Source organism: Limanda limanda, chromosome 16, assembly GCF_963576545.1.
Source record: "Limanda limanda chromosome 16, fLimLim1.1, whole genome shotgun sequence".
NCBI classification, from domain to species: domain Eukaryota; kingdom Metazoa; phylum Chordata; class Actinopteri; order Pleuronectiformes; family Pleuronectidae; genus Limanda; species Limanda limanda.
The window spans coordinates 6,093,277-6,120,991 of record NC_083651.1 but is presented as its reverse complement, the minus strand read 5'-3'; the positions used below and the strand labels follow the sequence as shown (position 1 = coordinate 6,120,991).

The window sequence follows — 27,715 nt, the reverse complement described above, 5'->3', positions numbered from 1 at the left end:
CATAATTCTGACTTTAATCTCAGAATTCTGACTTTAATCTCAGAAGTCTGACTTTAAACTCAGAATTCTGACTTTTTTTTTCTTCTCAGAATTCTGAGTTTAAAATAGGTTACATTTAGGGGGAAAAACTAATTTGAGTATATTGAAATCTCAAGTTTAAGCGTGAGCAGCTTTTATTTTGAAATGAGACTGGAAGTTGTGTAATATGAACTCACACACGCACATAGAAGTGACGGATCCTTATTTCCTGTATTCCATGTCCTCAACTTTCTGACAGAAGCTGCGAAGTCAAGAGGAGTCAGAGGAGCAGCTGCACATTTACAGTGAGAATAAACCTCAGTGTCTATATTTATAAGCAGACGTTAGATGACGCTGCTTTACTTTCACTTTCTATTGTTGCAGAAATGATTCTGATGGTTCTGTCTTTATTTGTCTTTTTAGTTAACTGCAGTCCAATAGACAGCCATGTTAAGTGGATCATGTTTCTTTAATATGATATATATATAATTTAATATTAATATGTTGTGGACGCTTTTTGTGCAGTTTCACTTCCGCATCTGTGTGTGTGGGTGTGTGTGTCCGTGCGTGCGTGCGTGCGTGTGTGTTTGTGTGTGTCAGTGCGTAATATATATAAACCAGTCGGTTGGGGACGAAAGCCGATTAAGGGTCAGTAGTTAAGCTAGTTTTAAAGGGCCCATTTACATCTCCCTGGGACTTAATTTGAGGTGTTGGTACCTCTAAGATGATATATCCGTGGTTTAAAGTCAAAAAAACTGCTGAAATATGTATTTCCATGTCCACCCATCTGCCTCTTTCTGGAGCTGCAGAGTCAACAGGGTGTTGCCTGCCTCTTTAATTATTTATGAGCCCCTCCTCTGATTGGGTTCGGAGGCTGGACTGGTACCGGCTGGTCGGGGCTGAGAGAAGAGTGCGATTCCATGATGACAATGACATCATGCGGAGAGGAAGTACGGAGGGACTGTGTTCATACTCATAGGTTACCTTCTGAGCCCCTTCAAGTAATTCCGGATTGTAAAAGCCCAGAACATTAATTTGACACAATATGGGCCCTTTAAGTTAAGGGTTTAGGGAGTAGTTGTTATTTATGTAATGTAAGTGTATGTAAAGTCCAGGGTTAGATGAGTGTCAGGTATGAATTGGTTAAGATGAGGGATGAGGTTCTGGTTAGGTTGTCCACAATGAATGGAAGTTAAGGCAAAGTCCTTATAAGGATAGCTACTCAAACATATGTGTGTGTATTTGATTCTAAGCAAAAATGGTAAAATAAATAAATATAGTAATATAATGAATATTCTGACGATAAAAGAATAGCTCTCAAGAGAGTGCACTTGATCTACATTCTTATTTTGATAAATAAATATTTTCTTATAAATATCAGTCAACCTCAAAAATGTGTTTTTCTTTATCAGGATCCATGAATTATTCTCTGAGAAATCAAAGAAAATGTCAAACTAAAAAAAGCATCATATCGTCCTGGATCCGCCCCCTGATCCAGATCTGCACAAAAACAAGTTATTTTTGTGAAAGAACTCAAAAATGAGTTCGTCCCTGACACATAACACATCCTTGTACCAAGTGTCGTGTTAATCCGTCTGTATTTTTTGCGTAATCTTTAGCATTCACTAAACGAACGCAGACGACAACATATCCTCCTTGGTGACGGTGATTCAAAACCTCCCTGCTATTCCCAAACAGAGCAGTACGTTCTGATGACTAATTTTCATGTGTGTTCTATCCTTGCAGACATGGCTGTGTTTGAGAACTCCTCTGTGCTCTTGGACCTGAAGAATTTGTCCTACAAAGAGAAGAAGAAATTGAAGTCGGCAGTGACGGAGAACGGAGGCAACGTTTCCTTTGTGGTCAATAAACAGGTCGGTGGATGAGATCCTTAAACTAGACTGGACTTTAGTTTACTAAAAATGTAATATTATTATTTTCCAATAGTAGATCCAGTTTATATCCACCGCCCTCTAGAAGCAAAGCAGGCTCACGGAAATGTTTGTTGACAAAAAGCACAACTTCCTCTGGTGTTTCCCACAGTGCACTCTGATAGTGACCAGTGACGTGTCCAACCTGAGCTGCAACAGGCTGCGGAGCATCCAGAAGCACCAGACGCCCGTGGTCGGGGTGGACTACGTGTACGGATGTCTGCAAAGAGGAACCCTTCTGCCTGTGGAGGAATTCAAACTGGATACTTCTCCTCCTGCTGCCTTCTCGCCTCCTCTTCCTCTCTCCTCACTGAAGCCTGCTCCGTTCTCATCTCCCGGTATTTTATTTTATAAGTTGTACTTGTTTCCCTTTATAAATGTTGGTATTCGTATTTTACAAACACAATATATACACTTGAAACCATCGACTAAACATGAACGACAACACGTGTTCCCAAAAATGAAGCCAAAACATCTCATGTGCCACCTGAATTAAGGCCCCCCTTCCTCCATGCTAGCAGATTGGACATGGAACAATCTTAAAAACATTTTTTTTTATTAAAGATGGTTTCTGACATTTTTTGTAATTCTTATCAAACTGATGGAATTCCTTTGGTTTTAATTCTGTGATATCATAAACTGTTTGAGGGATCTCGCAAACTTTAGTTAAGTGGACATTTCTGCAGGTTTGCTAAAGGGGATTACCCAGAGTTCACGGCGGTGTGACATCAAGTGTGTAAACAAACCAAAAGGCAATCACATTACAATAAAAAAGATTTAAGCAAAAAACACACAGACAGGTGCTGATGAATAGCCAGCCATTTTTTGATTAAGCTCTACAGCCAAGTAAATTAGTAAAACCCAAAATAAATGACATCACATCTCTGTGTTGGTTCCTAAATATAACAGTGGTTGTACCACGATCCTAGTCAATGCTAATTAGCCTTTAATTAGCCTCCGGAGCTGACTCTCTTCCATAATGCATTTTTGACTAATGATGTCTTGAACATGAGCAGACACTAAGTGCTCAGTGTTTTCAGACTCATTTCATGGGCATAACTCATGTGCTGAAATTGCAGGGTGAAGCATCCTAAACCTAATCTGTGGTGGAGGGAGTACTCCCAGCATTTTACTGAACTAAAAGTACAAACAAATTGTCAGAAATGTTCTCAAGTAAAAGGAAAAAGTACCATGTCAACTTTTCTACTTGAGTAAAAGTAAGTACCTGCTTTTTAAGATCCTGAGTGTAGCGTATTCCCTACCTCAGTGGTGATTCCTTCACCACTGATGCTGTTGCTGCAGCTTTGCTCTCCTCAAAGGAGGTCGGATGTTATCTGTCCAATTGCCTTCTCATGATTGAATTCTTTAAAGAAGTAATATGCATTGTAAAAACTTAGTGGAGTAGAAAGTACATATATCTCCTGATATATATAGTGGGATAAAAGGGAAAAGTAAAGTACAGATCCAGGAAAACTGTTCTTAAGCACAGTAACAAAGTAAATGTACTTTGTAACATCACACTACTGCTCCTGATACCAAATACACAATATATGCTGTATCTGTTTATATGTCACACTTGTTTTAAAATGTAGAGACTCTGCAGTATCTGTTAATGCAATTGTGGGTGGAGGGATGTTAAATCCTTCACTGTGTACACGTTGTACTGTCTCAACCAGTTTCACAAGCCAGATCCAAACCAGCTCTTCAGCGGATTCCAGCACAGTGACTCACGATCACTGACAATGCCTTTATTTGCACATTGGACAGAAACAGGTCATGAGTTTCTTTACTTATCAAATCTGGCTCAATAGCTTCCCCCTCCTACTTCTGTTTCCTCATTGTTGCAGTGTAAACACTCTGTCAGCTGGTGTCACAACATCAGGTCAAATAAAGGTTGGGTTTGCTTATCAGGTGTTTGCAGCATTGTTATTCCTCCACATGCAGATTTACCTGAGTGCTAATTCAAACCTGCAGCAGTGTTGTGTGATAAGCCTGTTGTGAAGTGCGTTATTAGCAAATCCGTCACATCATTCACATAGTGTGTGTTTTCAGGTTCAAATGCAGCTCCTGCAGAGTATTTGAGGTTAACTGAGTAACTGTTTCTGTTGTGCTTCATACTGTTCAACCCAGTGTCCAGAGCAGCAGTGATTGTTGAGCTTCCTAAAGGTCAAGCGACGCCTGTGGACTCTGTCGGTCTGACTCCGTGCCCAAAGACTCCAGGGAGGAGCGGGAAAGTCCTGGACAAGTTCAGGTGTGATAAACGATCATGATCTCTTCAACATCAGAGATGACGGACACAATGGCACACAATAAAAACATTTTACAGGCGATAACCCCTCCCTCCTATCCTCTAAAAAACATTTCTTAGATATTTTTAGTTTTTAATGTTTCCTCCAGTGTTGATCTGCTGTGATATTGATACGTATGTTATCTTATTATTTGATTTCTTTTGATTTAAAGCGACACTGCTCACTGAAAAGTCTATTCAAACACCATAACTGTGTTTCAACACAATAATGGTCTTAAATATCACATTTCTTCCTACATTTTTATAAATTTGGCATTTCTTGGGTGCAACATGGCTCATAACGGAACCTAGTGGTTCAAAACTATGCCAAGAAATTCCAGACAAATCTAGTTAATTTTACGTATTTAAAAGTGTTAAATTTCAGTGGCATCCATTTAAAGATGCATTTGAAGAATATCCACTGCCCACACATTTCAGCAGAAAACTGTTTTACCATGTAGCTGACCTTTGCACTTTTGTCAATATTAAATTTCACAGAATTTACACCGAAACTGATTCTGATCTTCCATCGTATCCGAAGGATTTTCAAGTGGCAAAATATTCAATCTTTGAAAAGGTAAAGCTGCTTTTTAATATATCCACCACTGCTGCTATCATGTCCCTATAATTACTTTTACTAACAAAATATATGTTCTTCTCTAGATAAACAGAAACACTCTGTGTGTGCTGGAGCTGCAGAGTTTTAAAGGAGAGAAAGGACGACAGTACTGTGTCGTCCAGTGCTGGAAGAGTGATGTAGAAGCAAAGGTATAAAGTCTCCTGTATGTTACTTGTTCTGCATGATAGGTCACAGATGTCCCTAGTAAGCAATTAAGCAATGTAATGAATGTGAGCTTAATATAGAAAACAGAGTCATTAGAGTCACCTCTGCACACATCTGTTATATCACTGTTGAGCAGTTTTACTGCTTGTCTGGGCTTCATCTTTATGTAAATGTGTTTTAAGTCATTGGTTTGAATTTTATACAATTTCACTCATGATTCTGTGCTTCTGTTATTTGTTAATTCTTTTGTCTGTTGCATAACATACATCAAACAACAATATCGAAGACTTAATATTGATATATATTTGTGAATTGTTTATACAAAAAAAATATTTGTTTTTAAAACATGCTGTCTGTCATATATTGCTTGGTATAATCCTGCAGATACATAAAATGTATGTTTGCCAGAATGTCCCCTTTATCAGTTTAGAACATTTTCAGAGACAGAAAGTCTATTTTTAGTCCCATCAGAGGGACAAGTGATTAAAATGTGCGACTCATGTTTCTACTAAAGTAGAAGAAAAAATTGCTTGTTGGAGAAGCATAAAACCACAAGCCTGTCTCTGTGCTAACAGAAGGAGCTGGTGTTTCTGGCCACATCTGAGGAAGCTGTAGACGTGTACCAGGCGCTGAGAGAGACTTCGCAGGCTGCTGGTCTGCAGCCGAGACGCAGCATCCCTCCACAGTCCCTGGGCCTGGCTTCCTTCCCACTGCAACAGGTTCAGCACACTCACTGCACAGTTACATAGTTAGCTTAGAGTCTTATCCAAAGCAAGGACAATAAAGCAATCATGAGAAGGGTTGCTGCTCCCTGGTTTGATGGAACCGGTCACACACACTTCACAACCAAGCAGACAAGTACAGCAGCAGGAAACAACACATAATGGAAGTGCAAGCTGTTCATATCGTGGCCACAAAGAAATCTAAGTATGGTCACTGAGAGGAGTGAAAATACTTTTGGAACATTATGATCATTGTGATTTAATTTACATTTGAATCTGTGGCTTTGTTTTGTATCTGAGTGCTGCATTGTACTGTTTTAATTTTTATATTAACCTATAATCATGTTTTTTTTTGCTTCTTGCATCATGGCTTTGTTGTACATTTAGATTAGATAGTTTGCGTTTTAAAGCAAATTAATTATCTACAGATATCTTTAATTATTTATTTTTTTTATATATATATATGATTTATTTGTAGAAATTTCAAAACAAGACTTAATATACAATAGTCCTCATAGATAAGAAATGAGAGTATAACATATCAGACAGCCAAATGGTGAGGACACACATTACAGCCCCCACACTCCCCTCCCCTCCCCTTCCCAAAACAAATATACAACTAAAGCAATTTGATACACAAACAGAAAAAAAACAACAACGGATATTTAATTATTAAAGATATTTCATTTCATGTTCCCTTATAGAAGTTTACTATCTGGCTCATTTACAGTATTTTGCCTTTTGATTAATGGCACTGTCTCTATCAAATACATGAATGCATTATATAAATCTAACTGTAGCAGGTCCCACTCGTGATCAGGTCTGAGCAGGGTCTGTGATGCAATGAGCCGGTCATTTGATTTAGACGTGACTTGTTATACTGACAGCTGCTGCTGGAGGAGAAACTGAACACAGGATGTGTATCGCGGGAGGTGGGCGTCTTTGTGGAGCTGCTGTGGACTGAAGCCCTCGGCCAACTCAGCCTCCTCCTCAGCGTTCCAATCAGCAAGCTCAGCCTCAATGACGTAAGGTTCTCTGGACTGGTCTGTCAAATCCAATCAGGTGTCGGACCCCCTGAAATTCAGCCTTTTGTTTACAGAAAAGACTGTTGAAATACACTTGTAAACGATGCCTTGTGTGTGTGTGTGTGTGTGTGTAGGTGAGCAGGGCGGAGGGCTTGTTGCTTCAGGCCCAGAGGAAGCTGAAGGAGGGAAAGCTTTCTGAGACGGTGATTCTCATGAACGAGATTAACAATCTGCTGCCACAAGGGAGTCCACTTTCACGGCAGGACCTCAAGGAGATCTCTCAGAGACTGGACCTCTGTCAGGTAACATAGACAAAACACACATGCACAACTCATGGACAGTCACTTAGACAGGCACAGGGACACAGAGAGCCAAACAGTATTTTATTTGCATATCAAAGACCGTAAAGAAAGATCTTGCCCTTCTCGGAGTCAAAGTATCGAGGTCTCATGGAAATACACGTTCGACCAATCATGACAATTTAACCCTGTTTTTATAGCATCAAATAACCAAACTTATCATAATCATGAACATAAGAACTAAAATGAGAAAATCTGAAACTCTCTTCCAGAAAAACTAGTTGACATGTGCTTCTATTGTTTTATTTGGTCCATGTCCCATCCACCAACATGGCTCATGAAGTTCATGATCTATATTACACACATCCACCAGGGGGCAATCTTTATATACAACATGTGATGCATATAGCAGTTTTGTCTAAAAGGAGGTTTTTAATCTTTGGTGCGTTCATACACCAAAGACAGTATTTTCGGCCAGAATTCTCCCACAATGCACTGTACACAGGAACTCAAAAAGAAACGTTCAGTGTTAAATATGGCCTGTGGAACATGAACAAAAAAAACAACAAAGTGTCAGTTTTACATGCATCGGTGGGCCAAACTGTATTATTTCCTCTTAATAAAACACTCTTGATGATTTTTCTGATATTGTGTAATATGTTCATTACATGCATTGCATGGTTAATTAAATAATTTAATACTTTGACATATTATATCAACATATTGAACCCAAGAAAAACTAAAAAAATATAAAGTCCCATATGGAAAATGATGTGTTTTTAACCATACGAACACATAATTTTCCAAAGTTGACATTTTTCTGTCAAACTGATGTAATATTAAACAATTTGGACCCAAAAATATACATAATTTTCTCATGTCCATAAACTCGGCTCAGCTCTCGTGCGTATCCAGGCTGGAGTGAACACAATTGTTTCTTTTTTTGTCCAGTTAATTCGAGACATCCTGAACGTGAGTGAGATGTCTCTGAGAGGCCCCGCCCCCTCCAGTCTGGGGAAGTACCGCGCTCTGAGGTGCAGCATTGAGACCGTTCCCCCCGGCAGCTCTGACTTTCAGGCCGTGACATCTGTGCTGTCGGGCAGGTAACGTACAACACACACATCTGTTCACAAAGCCATCTGCAGATGTGAAAGAAAAGCACTGAAGGAGCGATGCTCACCCTGTCCGTCCACTGTATATACCCCCAAAAAGGGCACTGCTTACATTTTTTTATTTAAAAAATGCTATTTCATATCATACAATTTTATCATAAATTATTTTCTTGATCTATACATAGTAAGGCCCATGTTATGTCCTTACTCTCTATAGAATGGAGCTAATTTATTATTAGTGCAACATATAAAAAAACTCACAGCTCAGATCATTTTTTGAAGAACCAGCAAAAAAAGGGAGACAAAGGATACTTGCCTTATTATTTATTAATTAACTTATGCAACACTCCAGCTGTTGCAAATGCAAGTATTAAATATGATTTGTTGAATTGAAATGCAATATGAACAATTGTGACGAAAAGATAATACCAAAGATCATAATAACATAAGAGATCTCTCATTCAATGTTTTGCTGCTTTGATTTCTCGTAGAGCTGCAGCGCTATTTGCCATAAAGTTGTTACTGTCCACGCAGGAAGTCAGAGCTCACATTATCAGTCAGGTCCATCCTTGTAGTTTTTTATCGGTTAATGTGTGGAGCGTCTCACTGTCCATGTTTCCACTCGTGCTCTTCAGCAAACTGCAGATTCAGCAGATTCTGCGAGTCGGCCGCGGGGTGGAGCTTCAGTCGTTTAAGAGCGAGCTTGGGAACGTTCAGATGCTTCTTCACTCATCCAGCCCCAGTAACTTTGTAGGAATCCTGTCTCGGTAAGATCCACACATATATATCTATGTATATAATTATATAACATATACTGTATGTGATAAATGATACTCTAATTTTGTAGCTCAACATTTTCCCTCTTGTTTTTTTAGTGGTCTGCTGTTGCCTCACGCTGGAGTGGAGCATCATGGGATAGAGAGAACAGACGTTGGTTATCTGGGCAGTGGAATCTACTTCAGTGATGCCGTCAGGTTAGTGGAGAATCTGAAACTGACGTGGTTTATTCCAAAGATGTGTTCATAAAGATGCCATAAAGAAGTGGAGCCAACTTCAAACCGAGGGGTACAAGAATTTCCCAGAATGCCTTGCAAATCACCGACAAGCCAGAAATGGAGCAATTTCTCCATTAATACAGACACAAAAATGAAGAAAACGATATTATATCTTAGTTTAATATCGTTTCAATGTATTATGGAGAACTTTCAATCTCTATAATACATTGAAACAACCTTAAAAAAAAAAAAAATAACCTTACAAAAAAGCATGCAAGATGCACACCTGTGCTGGTGGCTGGCTGCAGTAAAGGTCATAAACGAATTAAACCTGTGTTCCTCAGTCTTCTGTTCTCTGTCCACAGCACCACTTTGAAATACTCCAGGCCCAGTGTGTCAGACGGGTCTCGGCTGCTGTTGGTGTGTGATGTGGCGCTGGGAAGTTGCAGAAACGTGCACAAGAGAGACGTCACACTGACCAAAGCCCCCGAGGGTCACCACAGTGTGCACGGGGTCCGCTGCACCCCTAACACTCACTCTGAGTTCGAGGTGTGTGTGTGTGTGTGCGTGCGTGCGTGCGTGTGACCTCTAAATGAACTGCCCTCAATTAGTTTTTCCTAAACTAACAATCATTAAATAACGATTATTACCTTTGGTTGTTTGGTTTGTGAACACAAAGTTGTGTTCACAACTGTGTATGTAAGTGGAAGATGTCTAGTGTGAAATAATATATATTTATATATCTTAACCCCGATTGTGCTACAGGATGACGAGTACGTGGTGTACAGTCCTGATCAAGTGAAACTGAAGTACGTGGTTCAGTTCAGCATCGAGGGAGAAGAGCTGAGGGAGTTCAGTCCTGCTGTCGACACTTCGGCTGAGCCGTGTCCGCCTCCGTCTCTCCAAGGTGAGACCAAAACACCTGGGAAGCATATCAGAGTACAGGGATGGCAGTTTATTCATTGCAATTTGTCTTTGTATAGAAACAACATACATTATCAAGGATAAACGTATCTGTTTTATCCCAGAGGAGAAATTAGTTGTACAACCAGCAGTAATCACGTGAGGTCAATGCACATAAATAACAATGAGTAGATTGACAATACAAATAAATCACAATGAGTAATTTATAAGGCAGATTGCAGCAGAGATAAAAAAAATCTATTCCAGCATCTTTGTGGATTTTGCCTCCAGCAGAAGAAACAGTGGGTGGCTAGAATCATCTCGGAGTGTTCGGACCGTCTTTACAATCTCAACCTTGTGCAGATGATGAAGGTCGTTTAGGGTCCTGCTAGCAATGTACACACGTAACAATACCCTGTACTCTTAATACGCTAAACCCCATATATCATGAAGGCCTTCAGTGACTTACTTCAAATTTGGCGCAAATGTTCACTTGGAATCACAGATTAACTGATTTCAGTTGTGCAGTTAAAGGTGAAACGCCACCAAACAGAGTTTATCCCCTTTTGAACATGATGTCCCAAGTCTGCCTTGAGGGAATTCCCTCCAATTATGACCTGTTGTCCCAGAGATATATTAATTAATTATAACAAACCTTTTGTCTATAGCATCCATATAAAGAAGGTTACAAAGAACCTGACAAAATACATAAGAATAAAGCAACACAGAACAAAACAAGAAAGAAATAATAAGAAAGATAACATAAAAAGAAAGTATATGAACCAGGCTTTTCAGTCAAGATACAAAAATATGATAATGGATTTATCTAGACCAGGATTAGATTTCATTGGTCAAAGGTCACAATGACCTCATGAATCTGGAAAAAAAAGTTACTGAACTGATTGGTGGGCCCATACAACTGCAGGGTGTTAATTCTAATAATAGAGCTTTGACAGTTTTGTGTTTGTGTGTGTCTGTGTGTGTCTGTGTGTGCGCAGTGCTCAGTTCAGAGGACGTTGCGATCGAGGACGTTAAAAACCCTCTGGAGGAAGTGAAGGCTGGACTGTTGGACAGCTCTGGTCAGCGGCTCCCCCTGCAGTCTGTCCACGTGAAGTGCAAACTGATAGATCTGCTGTCTCAGGTGAAAAATAACTGTTTTACTTTGTTTCTTTTCCTTTTTTTTTGCTCTGGGTTGAATGATCCGATGATTTGATTCAACCTGCTTCAATGCATCAGAGTCGTGGATAACACGTTTGGCTGCCTGCTGAGTTTATGGCCTCACATCCCATTTCTCCTCTTTCCTCTTGTAGGTCATCATTTTCCAAGAATACACCAACAACAGCTCCGTGTCAATTGAGGCCAAGTATGTTTTCCCATTGGATGATTCTGCAGCTGTATGTGGATTTGAAGCTTTTATAAATGGGAAACACGTCGTGGGAAAGGTAACGTGTATTTACTGACTGCTTTATAAACCTCAGAACTTTGTTTCTTTATGATTCTATTTCATGATATGATTTACTATTTTACATTTTACTGTTGATGTCATTGTTTCTTGTTTAAATGAAAACCAGATAAAAAAGTATGCATTGGGAGTTTGCATACATTTTATCACATCATCAGTTCAGTATAAAAGTGATGCATTAGCTCATTTTTATGCCGTCGTATCGGTGACACCTAGTGGCCAGATGCCTTTTGTTTTCATTTTGTTTCGTCCATCTTATTATTGTGAACACGATATATCAAGAATTCCTTGAGGGACTTTCTTCAAATTTGATTCAAACGTTAACTTGGACTCACAGAAGAAAATCTAGGGTGCTTTGACCTCACAAGGGACATTTTAACCTTCTAAATGTGATATCTCAGAAACCCCTCGAGGGGAATATCTTCAAATTTAACTTAAAGGTTCACTTAGACTAAAGGTTACCTGATTGGAAGATTTGGAGGTGTAACCTTTTTATGTCTTGTGAATGTGTTATCTGAATAACACCTGGAAAGAATCTTTTCAATTGTATGTGGTGGTCAAAGGTCAAGGTAAACATGATATCTCAAGATTGTCCCGATTTCCTCTGCTTTGCTTTTATACATTTTGAGCCTCATGTGATGACAGGTAACGTTTCTGGTCGACTGCTCAGTGGTTGCACTCATCATTAGTAGTCATCAAGTAGTCATCGTATTAGGCCCTGCAGCAAACCTCACCCTCACCCACCAGAACACAAAGGATAAAGGATTATTATCAAACCCAATTTAATATTGTTTTTGTTTCTGTTTCTCAGGTGAAGGAGAAAGAGACGGCTCGTAAGGAGTACAAACAGGCTATTGAGAAAGGCCATGGAGCATATCTCATGGATCAGGACGCACCCGTATGTCCACCCCATAGACTGTCAATAAGGATGGATGACACGATTTTACTTACTCCAACTATTTAAAAATAAAGCATAAATATCCAGCCATCTTGTTTCGGAGCTTCAGTATCTAGCGATACACTTGTTTGACCAATCGCGAGTCAGTCTCAGATTTTAATGTTTCATCCATTAGAATCAAATGACAAACAAACTAATAGAAACATTAAAACAATATTTAACTTGGACTTCTTAGTTTGGACCATCTGCTAACACGGAGGAGGCTGGGATTATGACCTATACCAAAGCCAGCCATTAGGGGGCGATCCAGATGATTTGGCCTCTTTTCTGGGGGAGCTGTCGTGTCGTCCATCTTTATTATCCAACCTCGTCACATATCATCAGCTCTAAATCTTTTCACGCTGGTTCTGATGTAAACGTGTTGTACTATCTGCAGGACGTGTTCACCATCAGTGTGGGCAATCTGCCACCTGGAGCCAGTGTCCTCATCAAAGTTACCTTTGTGTCTGAGCTGATCGTCAGGGACGGGAGTATTCTCTTCTCTCTGCCCGGGAGTGTGGCTCCGTGGCAGGAGAGCGCAGCACTCAACCAGACCACGCAGGTAAGGAGAGCCTGGACCTCAGGAAACATCAAAAGCTAAAGGTCCCAATGGAAGTAAAACAGTGAACACAAACTAAGAAGAGTAATACTGAACTTTTTTCTTTATTCTCCTTGTTTTATTTGTTGTATTCAACAAATAAAAAAATGACTGAAATAGCAGCAGATATCAAACAAAATATACCTTAATGCTGGCAGAAGAATAAACTGTGTCCAAATGTTTCTGTTTTAGGTCATAAATTATTGATTATTATGAGCTAGAGATCGTATAGAGGATGACCTGATTGTAATTTGGAGGTCAAAGGTCAAGTCTACTGAAGAATCCTTTCGAATATGGAACAAATGTTTATTTAGACCCACAGATTAATTGATTAGATTTGGTTGGTCAAAGGTCAAAGTGGCCTCATATGATCCTTTAAAAATGTAAAATTATATGTTGACTGAGAATGCAGTGGTTGGTGAAGTAAAACAACCACAGGGAAGTGATTCCACTTTTATAAAACTTCACATTCATATTATTCAAGAAGTGAAGGGATGCCTATTGATATTTTGGGGGATATGTCATTTCCTGGCGCTGCATTTGTCTCGCGCATTTCTATTGTGGTTAATAATAATAATCACCATATAGTATTATATTGAATTATATTTAAATGTGTAAGGGAATTGACCAATTCTGGATTTCTTCTATGCAAAGGGCTTAAAAGTAAAACATCTGTCAATGTTCTTATCCTTGTTTTTTCTGTGTTTTCCATCACTCGACAGGTCACACTGGAAAAAGTGTGTGTGACTGATGAGTCAGCAGATACAAGGTTTGTTAATGTCAAGTTTTTGGGATATTTCATTACAGTTATTTGTGGATTAAAACTTCTGAATAGAAGTTTAGTACTGTAGTTTCCTTCCTTATATATTTCTTTCATAATGTACATATGACCATGTGCTTTTTGCTTCTTTCAGAGAGTTCTCCCTGGACATGTCAGTCGAGATGCCCAATGAAATCCTCAGCTTGGATTGCATCACTCACAAAGTCAAGGTTAAGGTAAATTGGATGTTTCACATTCTGTTTACTCTGTGTCAGTTATTTCCTCTTTCAGGAACCAACATATGTGTGGGTTACTTCTTTTCAAAAGAATCAAATCAAGGTCATATTGTCTAGGAAAAAGTTGTGATATTGAACCTGTTGTACAGTCTGCCTGCAGTAAAACAATTATTTAGTAAAAGGTATTTTGCAAGTGTCGACCTCACATTCAAGTGAATGAATTGATAATAATGAAAGATTGAGAAATCTACCAAAAGCAAAAATAGCAATAATTGTGTAACTTAACATGTTGAAATACAAAAGATCTGCTCAGTAAATTAATAAATAACAGCAATAATAACATTTATATAGCACCTTTCAAAACAGCTGTTACAAAGTGTGACATGAAGAAAGGAAAAAAACAAAATAACACCAATATGATTGTTCAACATTTAAAATCAAAATGAACAAGTGATATAAAACATAAAACTTCTAAAAGTAATAGTAAAAGATAAGATATATATATTTTTGAACTGAACTGTTTGCTACTGCTATATTTAAACATAAATGCGCGTGTGTGTGTGTGTGTGTGATCCCACAGAGAACAGACTGTAAGGCAGTAGTGGCCGTGCTGCCAGGACAGGTGATGGGTCCGGAGGGTTTCCAGTTGTCAGTCAGTCTGTCCGAGGTCCACCTGCCCAGGATGTGGGTGGAGAAACACCCTGACAAGGACAGTCAGGTCTGTCTGTCTATCTATCTGTCTATCTGTCTATCTGTCTATCTGTCTATCTGTCTATCTGTCTATCTGTCCATCTGTCCATCTGTCCATCTGTCCATCTGTCCATCTGTCCATCTGTCCATCTGTCCATCTGTCCATCTGTCTATCTGTCTATCTGTCTGTCACTATTCTAATATCTAACCTCAACCTATCGCCGTCTCTCCTCCAGGCGTGCATGTTGGTTTTCTATCCTGACTTCGACGTCAGTTCCATGTCAGAATCCGATGAAGTCTTCCTGTTGCTGGACACGTCTGAGTCCATGAACGGAGAGTCTCTCCGCATGGCTCAGAGAATCGCCCTCCAGGTCCTCAGAGCCCTCGGCAGCAACATCAGACTCAATGTTGTTTTATTTGGCTCAGGTCAGTTTTCTGCATCTGTAGTTTTTATCTATATTGTGATAAAACATAAAAAAGTAGGAGTTGGACAAGATAAGACGAAGTAAAAGTGTCTGAGTGTTAAAGACAAAGCTAAAATCAAATCTAATAGATTGTGTATGGTATGAACTTGGCTGCCTGAAATAAAGGGAAAAATAAACCTGTTCAGTTTCTCTTAATATTAAGTCAGTCGTAATTTTCCTGACCAACTATGATTTTCAGATCACACTGAAGCGTTTCTGACAGCGCAGCCGCTCACTAAGACTCGTCAGACAGCAGAGAGCTTCCTCAAGGTGAGCTGTGATTGGCAGATTACACTATTTTTCTCAGTTCAACATGGAAGCCAATGTTATAAAGAATATAAAGGAATACTCAGTAGTATTGACAAAAAGCAGCAATATATTTGTATTAGATCTTAATTAGAGATGCTTTGATTTTTCCCCTGGTTATTTTGTAATGCCTGATGCGGACTAAACTTAAACTGATTATTAAAATCACGGTAGACCACAGTCATTTTAAATATTTTTAGTCATCAGTCGAGACGCAGGACAACACACTTTGTGTTTGAATCATTGTGGTGATTCCAGAAACTGACTTCAGACACCACCGGCATTTTCAGCTGGTAAATGGTAAAGAAATTCCCAATCTCTCTTCTCCGCTTCCCACTATCAGAACGTCTCTCCAGTGGGTGGCAGCACTGAGCTTTGGCGGCCCCTGAGGGCCCTCAGCCTGCTGCCTCCGTCCCGTGGCATCAGGAACCTGCTGCTGCTGTCCGATGGCCACATCCAGAACGCAGAGTTCACCCTGAAGCTGCTCAGAGACAACGTGCAGCACAGCCGCCTCTTCACCTGCGGCATCAGGTCTGAGCGGGGTCTAGGGGTCATAGGTCAAGGGGGGGGGGGGTGGGTATATAGACATCTGTGAAAGGTGATTGGAAACGCAAAAATAACTTCCTTGGCAGAGGTAATGACTGTCCTCACCGAAGTACTAGAGCGTGTGTGTGCTTGTTTGTATTTAATTTGGTATGTTCATCTTTGTCGTTTCAGTCCCACAGCCAATAAGCATATGCTGAGAGCTCTGGCCCAGGCAGGGGGCGGGGCCTACGAGTTCTTTGACACAAAAGTCAAACACAGCTGGTCAGAGAAGGTGAGACGAGGTCCACAGGAGTATGTTGAGCTTAAAACCTGAACGCTGCTCCTCCATGTTTATCATCTCACAACAGATATAAGGAATATATTTTGTCTCAGTGCTTTTTAAACCAACTGCAGGATATTGAAGACAACTATAAGACAGATGAAGAGTAGGAGTAAATGTCGAAGAACTGGACTCATTTGATCCATTTTCATTGTGTTAGGGAGGATTCGAACAGCAGGGTTTTGAATCAGCTGCAGCTGTCGATTGTTAACCTTTTTGTAGAAAGACCTTTAAACGCACCATTACAGTCATCAAGTGGATTGAGGATAGTTTTTCCAAAAACCCTTATTTCTCTTTTTCTGTGAAAATGCATTCATGCACACAGAACATAGACACAGTTCACACATGCAGCTTTATTTCAGGGGATATGTTAAAAGTCCATACAGCAAGACTGAAAACGTGATCCCAGTGCATGTCTACTGTTACAAACCATTAAATGTGGCAGCGTTCGTCTTGCAGAATATGAAACGTCCTCTGTTCTGGCGGCAGGTGGACCGTCAGGTGAAGCGTGTTGCGGCTCCTGGCTGCAGTTCAGTGTCTGTGAAGTGGCAGCAGTTCAACCCGACAGCGCCCACTCCAGTGCAAGCGCCCAAACAGCTCCATGCATTGTTCAACGACTGTCACACCCTGGTTTACGGCTTTGTGCCGCACTGCACTCAGGTACGTGGTGTTTAAGCACGAGGCTGCAAACTGAATCGCAGCTTATTCATTTTGTCAATAAAATGATAAAAAAATAATGAAAATCACTGGGTTTCTTTAGCCAATTGTGGAAAATGGCAAATAATATATGCACAATAGTGTTTTGCAAATTCTTATATATACAACATTCCTATAAAGCAGCAATTGTTTCCTTGATAAGCGACTGAAATGATCATTATTATATACAGGCCACCCTCCACGGGAACCTCAGCGGTCAGGAGCTCGAAACCATGGTGTCGACGAGTGAGCTGCAGAAGACGAGAGGCACAGTAAGTCCACACACACACTGTTTCTAAAGATGGACGGTGTGACAGCTCCCAGAAAGTTAATGCCATAGGTCATAAACATGAACCAAATTAAAAAGATAAAGTAAACATTAAATACATTCTTCTCAAATATGGTTTCTGTCATTTAAGGTTGTTCGTATCACAGTACTGTTCATTAAAGGGTTTTTTCCAGTAAGGTTGTTTTTGATTAGTTATTTGATGCGACAAAATGGGCCTGAAACATCGATTGACGGATGAGACTGACCCATGATTGGTCCAGTGTGTGTATCAGCAGGACCTTGATACTGCGGCTCCACACAACGGTCACCTCTGCACCGACTCTGGGTCCAAATGATGATAAAAAGTTGTTGGAACCCATATCAGGGATATTTTGCTTATATTCTTATTTTTGTACAACAGGAGGAAGTGGAGATGCATCGTCCATCTTTTTTTACAGTCTATGATCCACACACATTCAGTTTCAACAGTCTCAACGGGACCTGCTTGAGTTAAACCAGTAGCAACAAAAACAACACAACTCCTTTAAATGTCCCGCACAACCCCCTGTGTTTGGGTAGAAGAAAATGACCCCAACTTATCTAAAATCTAGCTCAATGTACAGATACTGATATAGTGTTGTCACCATGGAGATGAAGAGGGATGATTATGATGTGTATTAACGTTTGTGTTCAGTTTCTTCACAAGCTCACAGCAAGAGCCCTCATCAGGGATTATGAAGATGGAAGCCTGGATACAGACGAGGCTGAACATGAGGTGTGTGTGAAATAGAGTGTGTGTGCACGCGCGTGAGTGTGTGCTTGCATGCATGAACTTGTATTAATATATTTGTGAGGAAACTTTGGCCTCTCCTCACTGTCACTAAATGGCTTTTAAAAGATGAAGACTTATTTTTAGGGTTAGAGAGTTTCATACACTTCATAAACATCAGTCCCCTAAACCTTACTTCATAGAGAATTATACATTTTGAACTGAGAAAGTGTTCTCTCAAAATATGACAAGGACAAGATTCGTAATCATCCATCCAGTCATTTCTGCTAAATAACAAACCATGAAACACAGATGAAAACATGGCGGAGGGGATGAGTGTCCTCACTAAAGTAGAAGTAGAACCCTGTGTGTGTGTGTGTTTGTGTTTGTGTGTGTACGTATGCGTGTGGATGTCGATGCGTGTGTGTTGATGTCTATGCGCGTGTGTGTCGTCCAGTCTAAGCTCGACATGTTGTTCTTTTTCCAGGGGAAGAAAGCGGAGTTGAAGTCCTACATTGTCGAGTTGAGCAAAGAGTTCTCCATCCTGTCTCAGTTCACCAGCTTTGTGGCCATTGAGGAGAGGGTTTGTGCAACTTTCAGCCTTTTTCACATTAATATTATTATTCATCTCTAATAATTATCTAGGACGACAACGTCCAAGCCACCGACCCAGATTCCTGCGCGGGTCCATTTCTGCAAACCTGCACCGTAAAGCTCCGTCCCGACCCAACCTGTGACCCATTATTATCTCCAAGTCCAATCTGGACCATCCCGGATCCATTAACATATGTCACCTGACCGGACGAGATGAAACACACATACTACTTACACACTCACTGACATCAAACTGGCCTCTTCCAATTTTGGTGGTGTTGTGTTCTTAGAAAAGTAAGGCAGCACCTGTGTGTGTGAGTCATTTGAGCGGAGGTGAAATGGTCAAAGGTGCTTTCATTGGTTTCGTATAAGCAGATGTGGACGTTAAAAATACTAAAGAACATTTTTTAGTATCTGATTTCTCCAGCAAAAGCAAACGTTTAGTTAATTTGTGCCCATGAATTTACACAAACATATTTTTTGGCCATTACACAGATTTTTCCTTCGAGTACCCGACCCGGTGCAGGAGTCTGTCCCCCGACCCGCTCCCACTTCACGTGCTGGGTCTTAAGGTTTTGTCACATCATGTTTTTTTATCACCCAGCTAACCCCAACTCCTCGACCCTGTTTTCAGGACCCTGCGAAACCAGAGGAGGGTTTCACAGATATCCCCCAGTTGATCGCAGAGGAGGATGTGGACTTCCTTCCCTACATCAGCTGGAATATTCCTCAGGATATGGAAGATGATGATTATGAAGAAATGGAAATGGAAGCAGAGGTTTATGATCCACCTTTACTGGGTTCCATTGGTTATGGGGTAATCTCACACTGTGTATAGTTTAATCAGAGGGGAAGGGCAGATTTACTTATGATTTACTAATTCTGCATTTTTCTCTGTTATAGGAAGTTTCAGATCTCATGACAGCCGGACACGAACGCATGAGAGAGCGAAGCAGTCGCATGGTAACAAGCTTAATCTGTCCTGAGTTTTTCCAAATGTTTTTTCCCTTCATGCATAAACTTCAGTGGCACATTTGCTTTTCTGGCACATAAAACAAAAGCACATCTTAGACATAACAAACAAAATAAACAAACAAAAGTCGTCCATCTTTTTTTACAGTCTATGATCCACACACATTCAGTTTCAACAGTCTCAAGGGGACCTGCTTGAGCTAAACCAGTAGCAACAAAAACAACAAAATTCCTTTAAATGTCTCGCAAAACAGGTTCAACCCCGTGTTTGGGTAGAAGAAAATGACCCTAACTTATCCACAATCTAGCTCAATGTACAGATACTGATATAGTGTTGTCACCATGGAGATGAAGAGGGATGATTATGACGTGTATTAACGTTTGTGTTCAGCTTCATCACAAGTTCCGAGCCCTCAGAAGGGATTATGGAGATGCAAGCCTGGATACAAGCGAGGATGAAGAGGAGGTGTGTGTGAAAGAGAGTGTTTGTGCGCGCTCGTGAGTGTGTGCTTGCATGCATGAACTTGTACTAATATCTTTGTGAGAAAACTTTGGCCTCTCCTCACTTTTTTAAATGGCTTTTACAAGCTGAAGAATTATTTTTAGGGTTAGAGAATTTCATACACTTCATAAACATCAGACCCCTTAACCTTAATTAATCAAGATCTATACATCTAATTCTGCATTTTTCTCTGTTATAGGCAGAGTCAGATCTCATGACAGCCGGACACGAACGCATGAGAGAGGGAAGCAGACGCATGGTAACAAGCTTAATCTGTCCTGAGTTTTTCCAAATGTTTTTTCCCTTCATGCATAAACTTCAGTGGCACATTTGCTTTTCTGGCACATAAAACAAAAGCACATCTTAGACATAACAAACAAAATAAACAAACAAAAGTCGTCCATCTTTTTTTACAGCCTATGATCCACACACATTCAGTTTCAACAGTCTCAAGGGGACCTGCTTGAGCTAAACCAGTAGCAACAAAAACAACAAAACTCCTTTAAATGTCTCGCAAAACAGGTTCAACCCCGTGTTTGGGTAGAAGAAAATGACCCTAACTTATCTACAATCTAGCTCAATGTACAGATACTGATATAGTGTTGTCACCATGGAGATGAAGAGGGATGATTATGACGTGTATTAACGTTTGTGTTCACCTTCATCACAAGATCAAAGCAAGACCCCTCAGCAGGGATTATGAAGATGGAAGCCTGGATACAAGCGAGGATGAAGAGGTGTGTGTGAAAGAGAGTGTTTGTGCGCGCTCGTGAGTGTGTGCTTGCATGCATGAACTTGTACTAATATCTTTGTGAGGAAACTTTAGCCTCTCCTCACTGTCACTAAATGGCTTTTACAAGCTGAAGAATTATTTTTAGGGTTAGAGAGTTTCATACACTTCATAAACATCAGTCCCCTAAACCTTACTTCATCAAGATCTATACATCTAATTCTGCATTTTTCTCTGTTATAGGTCTATTCAGAACTCCTGACAGACGGACACGAACGCATGGCACAGGAGGTGTGTGTCAAAGAGAGTGTTTGTGCGCGCTCGTGAGTGTGTGCTTGCATGCATGAACTTGTACTAATATCTTTGTGAGAAAACTTTGGCCTCTCCTCACTGTCACTAAATGGCTTTTACAAGCTGAAGAATTATTTTTAGGGTTAGAGAATTTCATACACTTCATAAACATCAGTCCCCTAAACCTTACTTCATCAAGATCTATACATGTTTAACTGAGAAAGTGTTCTCTCAAAATATGACAAGGCCAAGATTCGTAATCATCCATCCAGTCATTTCTGCTAAATAACAAACAAATATTAATTCTATGAAGGTTGCTGCCATGCCGGAGATCAGCACCCATGACACCCATTAATGTCTGTGTCGGTCTGATATGGTAAAATCAATAATTATATTATCAAAATGATTTATTAGCAAATTTGAACCGTGCTTTGACCCAGTCGCAGACCGATACTGTAGTGTATCCGAGGACGTAGAAAAAGACATGGTCAACTGTTAACCTGTTATTAATATTGAATAACGTGTCTAAATCGCAGAAAATCTTATGCCACATCTCCCTGGGCCATTACAAATACACCTGCCAATCGTGAAACGGATAAGATGAACAGTTCACGAGATACGCAAACTAATGTGCACACAGACGTTTGTGGATTGAGGTGGTGGATACAGTAATGGGTTCTTCCTGCACATATGACAATACAGTATAACAGAAAACCAGAGCAAGATCATCATTGTAGAAACTCCTTAGTGACGCAGGAAAGATTACCGAGCGTTTAGTATTATGGTGGTGTGTCTGAATGACAATCAACTTGTAGTCGTGTGTGAGAGCAAGAGGTTTCAAGTTTAGTGTTTTCATTTGATTGCAAAAGCGAGGCTCTGACTTCTTCTTGGTTTTCCTCATTTCTTTTGTAGGATTCCTGCAGCTCGGATGATTATGTAGGATCAAGCATGTTCAGCTCCAAAATAGAGGCGGAGAAACCTTTTGATAGACCTTCAATGGATCATGTGGAACAAACCCCTTCTTCCTCTTTTCATCCTCCTCCTCCTCGTCGATCTGTAGGGGGTTATTCTCGCTTTGCCCAAATCCCAAGTTTTCAAGCCTCTGCGATCCCTCCACCTTTTGCGCTAACCTCAAATCAAGCCTCTTTGATCCTTCGGTCTCAACAAAAACTCATTGCCCAAACCCCAATTAAAGCCTCTCAGGTACTTCCACCTCCACCTTTTGCGCTAACCTCTCCGTTCATTGGGTCTCTACCATCTTCATCTGCCCAAACCCAAATTCAAGCGTCTCCGATGCCTCCACCCCCACTTCCTAGTCGATCTTATAGGGTTTGTTCTTCATCTGCCTGGACCTCAAATAAAGCCTCTTCGGTGCCTCCACCTCCGCCTCCACCTTTTGCCCTACACTCAATTCAAGCCTCTCCAACTGGGTCTCTACCATCTCCATTTGCCCAAACCCCAATTCAAGCCTCTCCGATGCCTCCACCCCCACCTCCTTGTCGATCTCATGGGGTTTATTCTTCATTTGCCCTAACCTCAATTCAAGCCTCTCCGATGCCTCCACCTCCGCCTCCACCTTTTGCCCTAACCTCAATTCAAGCCTCTCCAGTGCCTCTGCCTCCGCCTCCGCCTCCACCTTTTGCCCTACACTCAAGTCAAGCCTCTCAGATCTGTGGGTCTCTACCATCTCCATTTGCCCAAACCCCAATTCAAGCCTCTCCGGTGCCTCAGCCTCCACCTCCACCTTTTATGGCTTGTGAGACCTCCCTAACTGCTTATCCTAAGAGCAAAGTTTTTTATGGAAGGATGGATAGAAAACTTGCGGGTAGAATAGTTAGCAATAGTTACACGCCTCGTGATCAATCTTTGACTGAAAGATCTTTGTCCAGGACCAACAGCAGCATTTCCCCTCTCATTGCCCGCAAGTGTAGCTCATGGGATCATTTGGCCATGTCTTCTGAAGAAGCAGGACCACCTCTGAAAAAGAAAGGATTTCCATCTTTAATCCAAGCATTGCAGCAGCCGGACGAAGAATGTGGCCGAGCCCTCTCTGGTCTCATAAGCCTTTCTGGTTTGAAGGATGCCCGCGCCCACATCATGTGCAGTTCTGCTTTAATGGATGTCCGCAAATCATTGGAGCGAGGGGGACCTGCCCCGCTTGATTTATCGGATAACAGGCCGTTTGGTTCATCTCGCCGCTTAGTTGGAGGTGATGGAGATAGGAGACACAAGAGGGAAGTTTCCAACAGGTGAGTCCTGAAAGAATGTTTTTTATAGATATGCTTCAATACAGAAAACACTTTTGATTGCTCCTGTACAAAGTAGCTGTCGCTTAAAACACCTCCAATCTGAATACTGACACGGCTCTCGTTGAGAAAATGAAGACTTAGCGATGGAATTATTTTAATATATTGTAAATTTGACATTTTCTGTAATATTTTCAAACAATATATATATATTTTTTTTAAATAATGCATTGATCTTGATGGAGAGAAAGAGATAAGGTGACTGATATTGTGTGCATTAGTGTTCGCATTTTGCTGCAAATCCAAATGAATATCTGGATCTAGTGGATTTGAATTTGGTTTCATGAGGGGTTGGGATCATTTCAGTAACAAACCTGTAACTACCACCAATGTGCAGTGGAGATTCAGTTTGGAAATCCAGGGTTTCCAAAGCGTCTAAAACGATATAAAATGTACTCATCTGCCGTTTATTTGCACTTTAACATGGCAGATCTGATTTGAAATTAAGCGGACTGCATTGGTGACGTTATGATCTGTATGTACGTGTTTATATATACACTCACTGACCATTTTATAAGGAACACCATATAATACCGTAGCCTCAGTTCTTGGTGATGTTGTATTTTCAATTTGCTGGAGACATCTTGAAAAAAATCTGGTCCATGTTGAAATGACTGCATCAAATAATTTCTGCAGATGGGTCAGCTGAGCGTCCACATCCTCGGTGTTCTGCTGAATTCTTATCTGGGGACCCGCAAGACCACACTGAGCTTATATTCATGGTTCTGAAATCCGTTTGCGACGTCTTTTGCTTAGTGCATTAATTCGTTCAACTCGTCAAAAGCACGAGTAGATAATAAAATAATGGATGAGAAATTAATTCGATTTCGCTGCTTCCATTTCAGGGTCCTGGTATTATACATGCTGGCTCGCCGTCGTACATTCATACAGGGTTGCGATAACTAATCAACCAATCGATTATTCAAATTGTTGGCAACTAATGTTGTCATCGATTAGTCGGGTCTGTTATAAGACGAACACTGTGGCAGCGTCTCCTGAGGTGGGGGCAGTACACCAGCCTATCCCGTCCCTTGTGTCGCTCACGTTGCGACGGCATCTCCTCTCAGGAGATAACGTTTGACAATATATATATCATCATTCTAAGTATTCAAAACGATATCTTTGATTCAGTTTTAAATACTCAAAACTCTAATTTTCAACAAATGTAATGACATAGTGAGATTGAAACTATTTTTGTAATTAATGTCTGTATTATTTCATAAATGTACAATTCAGAAGAATAATATTATAATATACTAAAATCTTTCATTCTAGTGTCCGATAAACACAATTTAATTTTGACTAGTCATAAACAACTGACTAGTTCAAACCTATTTTTTTGGCATCATCGAATTTAGATGAATTTAAGACATCTTGAACTTGGATTATGACAAGTTAGAACTAAATTGTAGGTATCTGAAACTGGTATAAGATTCATTATTAATTCAGCGATATCTGTAATACATGGGAAAGCAACATTGCACGAAGGTTAAAATGTAGATTTTTGAATCGAAAAAAGTAAGCGACAGATTAATCAATTATCAAATTGAATCGTTTGTTGCAGCCCTAAATGGGACAATTAGCCTGGACTGAGACATCTTTAATTGCCCCAGTAAGACCTGTGCTTTACCTGCTGGGACATGACATCTCTCTTGTCCACTGTGAACTGGCCTATAGGTGCACAGGTGTTCCTCATTATTATTTGTGTTTAAGAGAGAAAGAGAACGTCAACATGAGCGTGTGCCTACGTTTCTGGATGTTTTTAATGTCCGATGAGTGTCATCGCTCACTCCGTGTTTGCTGTGATCGTTGTTCCAGGGAAGTGTTGACATATCCTGATCAAATGGTTTTGGTAAATGGTTTTGTATTTATATAGCGCTTTTCTAGTCTTGATGACCCCTCAAAGTGCTTTACAGTACAGTTTTACATTCACCCATTCACACACACATTCATACAGTGCATCTAATCACAGCACTTTGTTATTGGGGGGCAATTCAGGGTTCAGCAGGTTCAGCATCTTGCCCTAGGACACTTCGGCATGCAGATGGGTGAGACCTGGGATCAAACTGCTGACCTTCAGCTTGGAAGACGACCACTCTACCACCCAGCCACAGCCGCCCATCAAATGATGCTCAAATGGGAAAAGATCTTCCAGATGCAACATTCGGTAATATTTGTAACAGTTTATCGGATCTGCTCGAATGTTGCCAGCATACATATGAAACCAAACTGTGGTATTTGTGTGTTGCAGGAGGGCTACTGGGAGTTGACCACAGAACTGGGTGCATACCTAAATGTAAACGTTGACTCCTTTGTCAACGTGTTCCTGAAAAACAAAGGCATCTGCTCTCTGGGTGAGAACAAACCTGTTTTTAAATCAGTTCTGATGTGGCTGTGGACAGAAACATCTACACCACAAATTGTAAATGTACTCAGGTTCATTGTGCCAGCAAGCAAAACTTCACTTTCAGCTTCATCACTTTGACTGTTCAGGTTGAAATTTGAACGATATCTCATAAACGCCTTGAGGGAAAATCTTGGTCAAAGGTCAAGCTCACAGTGGCCTCACCAATCATGTTTGTGGCCTCTTGATCATGATATCTCAAGCCTGCCTTTAGGAAAGGTCTCCAAATTTGACAAGTTGTCACTTTGACTCAAAGATGAACTGATTCGATTTTTATTGGTCAAAGGGCAAACGTCATGGTGGCCTCATCTGAATCTAAAACAAATGTATGTAGACCTCACCTGTTGACGGTTGCATGCAACCACAGTGGATGTATCTAGTTTTTCTATAATGGCGTCTTAATTGTTTCCATTTCAAACAGTTCTCCCACTTCAAAAGTTAACATGTTTTATTTTAGATATAAGATTACAATGTTCCACCTTCACCCCTGTTGTTGCATGCAGATAAACCAGTTTTGAAAGCTCACGACAGAGGACTCGGTTGTCACAGCGTGTCAACAGGGCTAATGGAATTCAATTGGCACCACTTGTATGATTTGTGTGTGTGTTGCAGGTGTGAGGGCCCATGCAGAAATCCTGAGGCTGGTGGCAACTCTTCTGGTTCTGCAGATGATGAGGGAGGAGAAACTGGAGGAGGGCAAACTGCTCCGCACCCTCTTCTGTCTGGATGACTCCGCTCAGCCCAGGTCCGTGCACAACAACACAAAGACTGTGACATTGATGACATTTTGCAAATTTGTTGAAACACACCAAGCTTGCTTTTTTGAATTCAACTTATCAAGCTCGAAGCCTCTTTTTGTAGCTAACATCTTAATTCTATTTTCGGGTCCGTAGGCCACAGCATTGGGGCAAGGTGAAGAAGGCAGTGGAGTGGGTTCGCTGGGCTGACAAACAGTATCCATGCATCTACAGCCGCCTGGAGTTTGGTTGGAGCTGGGAGTCGTCCACCCGTCAGCTGCTGGGCTATGAAGGGCTGCCCCCCTTCTCACCACTCAATGGTTTTGTCGGAGTCAGGAAGCTGGTTCATTACGGATGAGTTCTGTGTATTTCACAGAGACACCCACCCCCTCCAGTCACTAGATATAAGGGTTTTAACGGGTGGGAAATCGTAAAGGGCTGTAAAACAAAACCCAGACTTTTCTTTCTCCAACTTTATAATCTCATTAATGTGCTCCTCATGTAAGGTTCGTAAGGTGTGGCTCATCAAAATGACCTGATTTAGTTTCAATATAAGATTTTATTATTTTTGGTCATTATTATTGACAGGACGGGATTTAGCTTCATGATGGACTCAAGTTTCCTGAGGAGAAATTAAAGTCAGACTAAAAATGAGCAAAATAACCTAAAGGCATTTTGTCTGTGCTTCGGCTTTTGAAAATGTCAAATATAAACATCACAATCTCTTCTAACTTTTTTCTCACCTTCACTTCAGTAATGAATTTACATTAATTCACATCAGTATCCACAAAAACCGTGTGCTACTATGAACCTACTCTAGACTGATTTTAAGTTCTGATTTGTCTGTTTTCCATATGCAGAAATACATAATGTGGGATCCCAGAATTGTTCTTTTCAGTTCTACAATCTGCAAATTCCATTTGCTTGAAATATCCATGATTTGCAAAACGTAAATCTGAGTCTGTCTGAAAATTCACTGTTCTCTCACTTCATCGGGTTCTCTCCTCAGCTAAATAAAGTTGTGTAAACTCTTCAGTATTTACAGCCTTAAA

The 27,715-nt window shown here is 40.5% G+C and overlaps 1 protein-coding gene across 5 annotated transcripts; it reads left to right on the top strand.

The window, feature by feature from the left end:
• Positions 1–248: 248 nt before the first annotated feature.
• parp4 (poly (ADP-ribose) polymerase family, member 4) lies at positions 249–27,715 on the top strand. Of its 5 annotated transcripts, XM_061088089.1 has the most exons (41): positions 249–323; positions 1,765–1,892; positions 2,062–2,287; positions 4,080–4,200; positions 4,735–4,813; positions 4,900–5,004; positions 5,596–5,739; positions 6,630–6,767; positions 6,902–7,069; positions 8,018–8,169; positions 8,814–8,945; positions 9,054–9,152; positions 9,539–9,722; positions 9,939–10,080; positions 11,075–11,217; positions 11,387–11,518; positions 12,350–12,436; positions 12,873–13,037; positions 13,796–13,842; positions 13,988–14,069; positions 14,650–14,787; positions 14,996–15,185; positions 15,423–15,493; positions 15,873–16,060; positions 16,247–16,346; positions 16,884–17,054; positions 17,282–17,362; positions 18,053–18,133; positions 18,615–18,710; positions 19,356–19,538; positions 19,625–19,684; positions 20,085–20,159; positions 20,395–20,454; positions 20,867–20,932; positions 21,169–21,216; positions 22,129–22,333; positions 22,430–23,465; positions 25,521–25,689; positions 25,774–25,876; positions 26,539–26,671; positions 26,820–27,715. In XM_061088089.1, the coding sequence occupies exons 2-41, from the start codon at positions 1,767–1,769 to the stop codon at positions 27,019–27,021; spliced, it is 5,928 nt and encodes a 1,975-aa protein (XP_060944072.1). In that variant the 5' UTR covers positions 249–323; positions 1,765–1,766; the 3' UTR covers positions 27,022–27,715. The 5 variants fall into 5 exon arrangements, with proteins under 5 accessions (XP_060944072.1, XP_060944070.1, XP_060944071.1 ...); XM_061088087.1 differs by having other exon boundaries at positions 22,129–23,465; XM_061088088.1 differs by lacking the exon at positions 21,169–21,216 and having other exon boundaries at positions 20,867–20,933; positions 22,127–23,465.

Bases quoted from the DNA above. Each gene is read 5' to 3' on its own strand.
- parp4 (XM_061088087.1), top strand. From the start codon at position 1,767: ATGGCTGTGTTTGAGAACTCCTCTGTGCTCTTGGACCTGAAGAATTTG. The intron at 4,814-4,899 runs GTAAAGCTGCTT...GTTCTTCTCTAG, and splicing joins AATATTCAATCTTTGAAAAG to ATAAACAGAAACACTCTGTG. The intron at 7,070-8,017 runs GTAACATAGACA...TTTTTTGTCCAG, and splicing joins AGAGACTGGACCTCTGTCAG to TTAATTCGAGACATCCTGAA.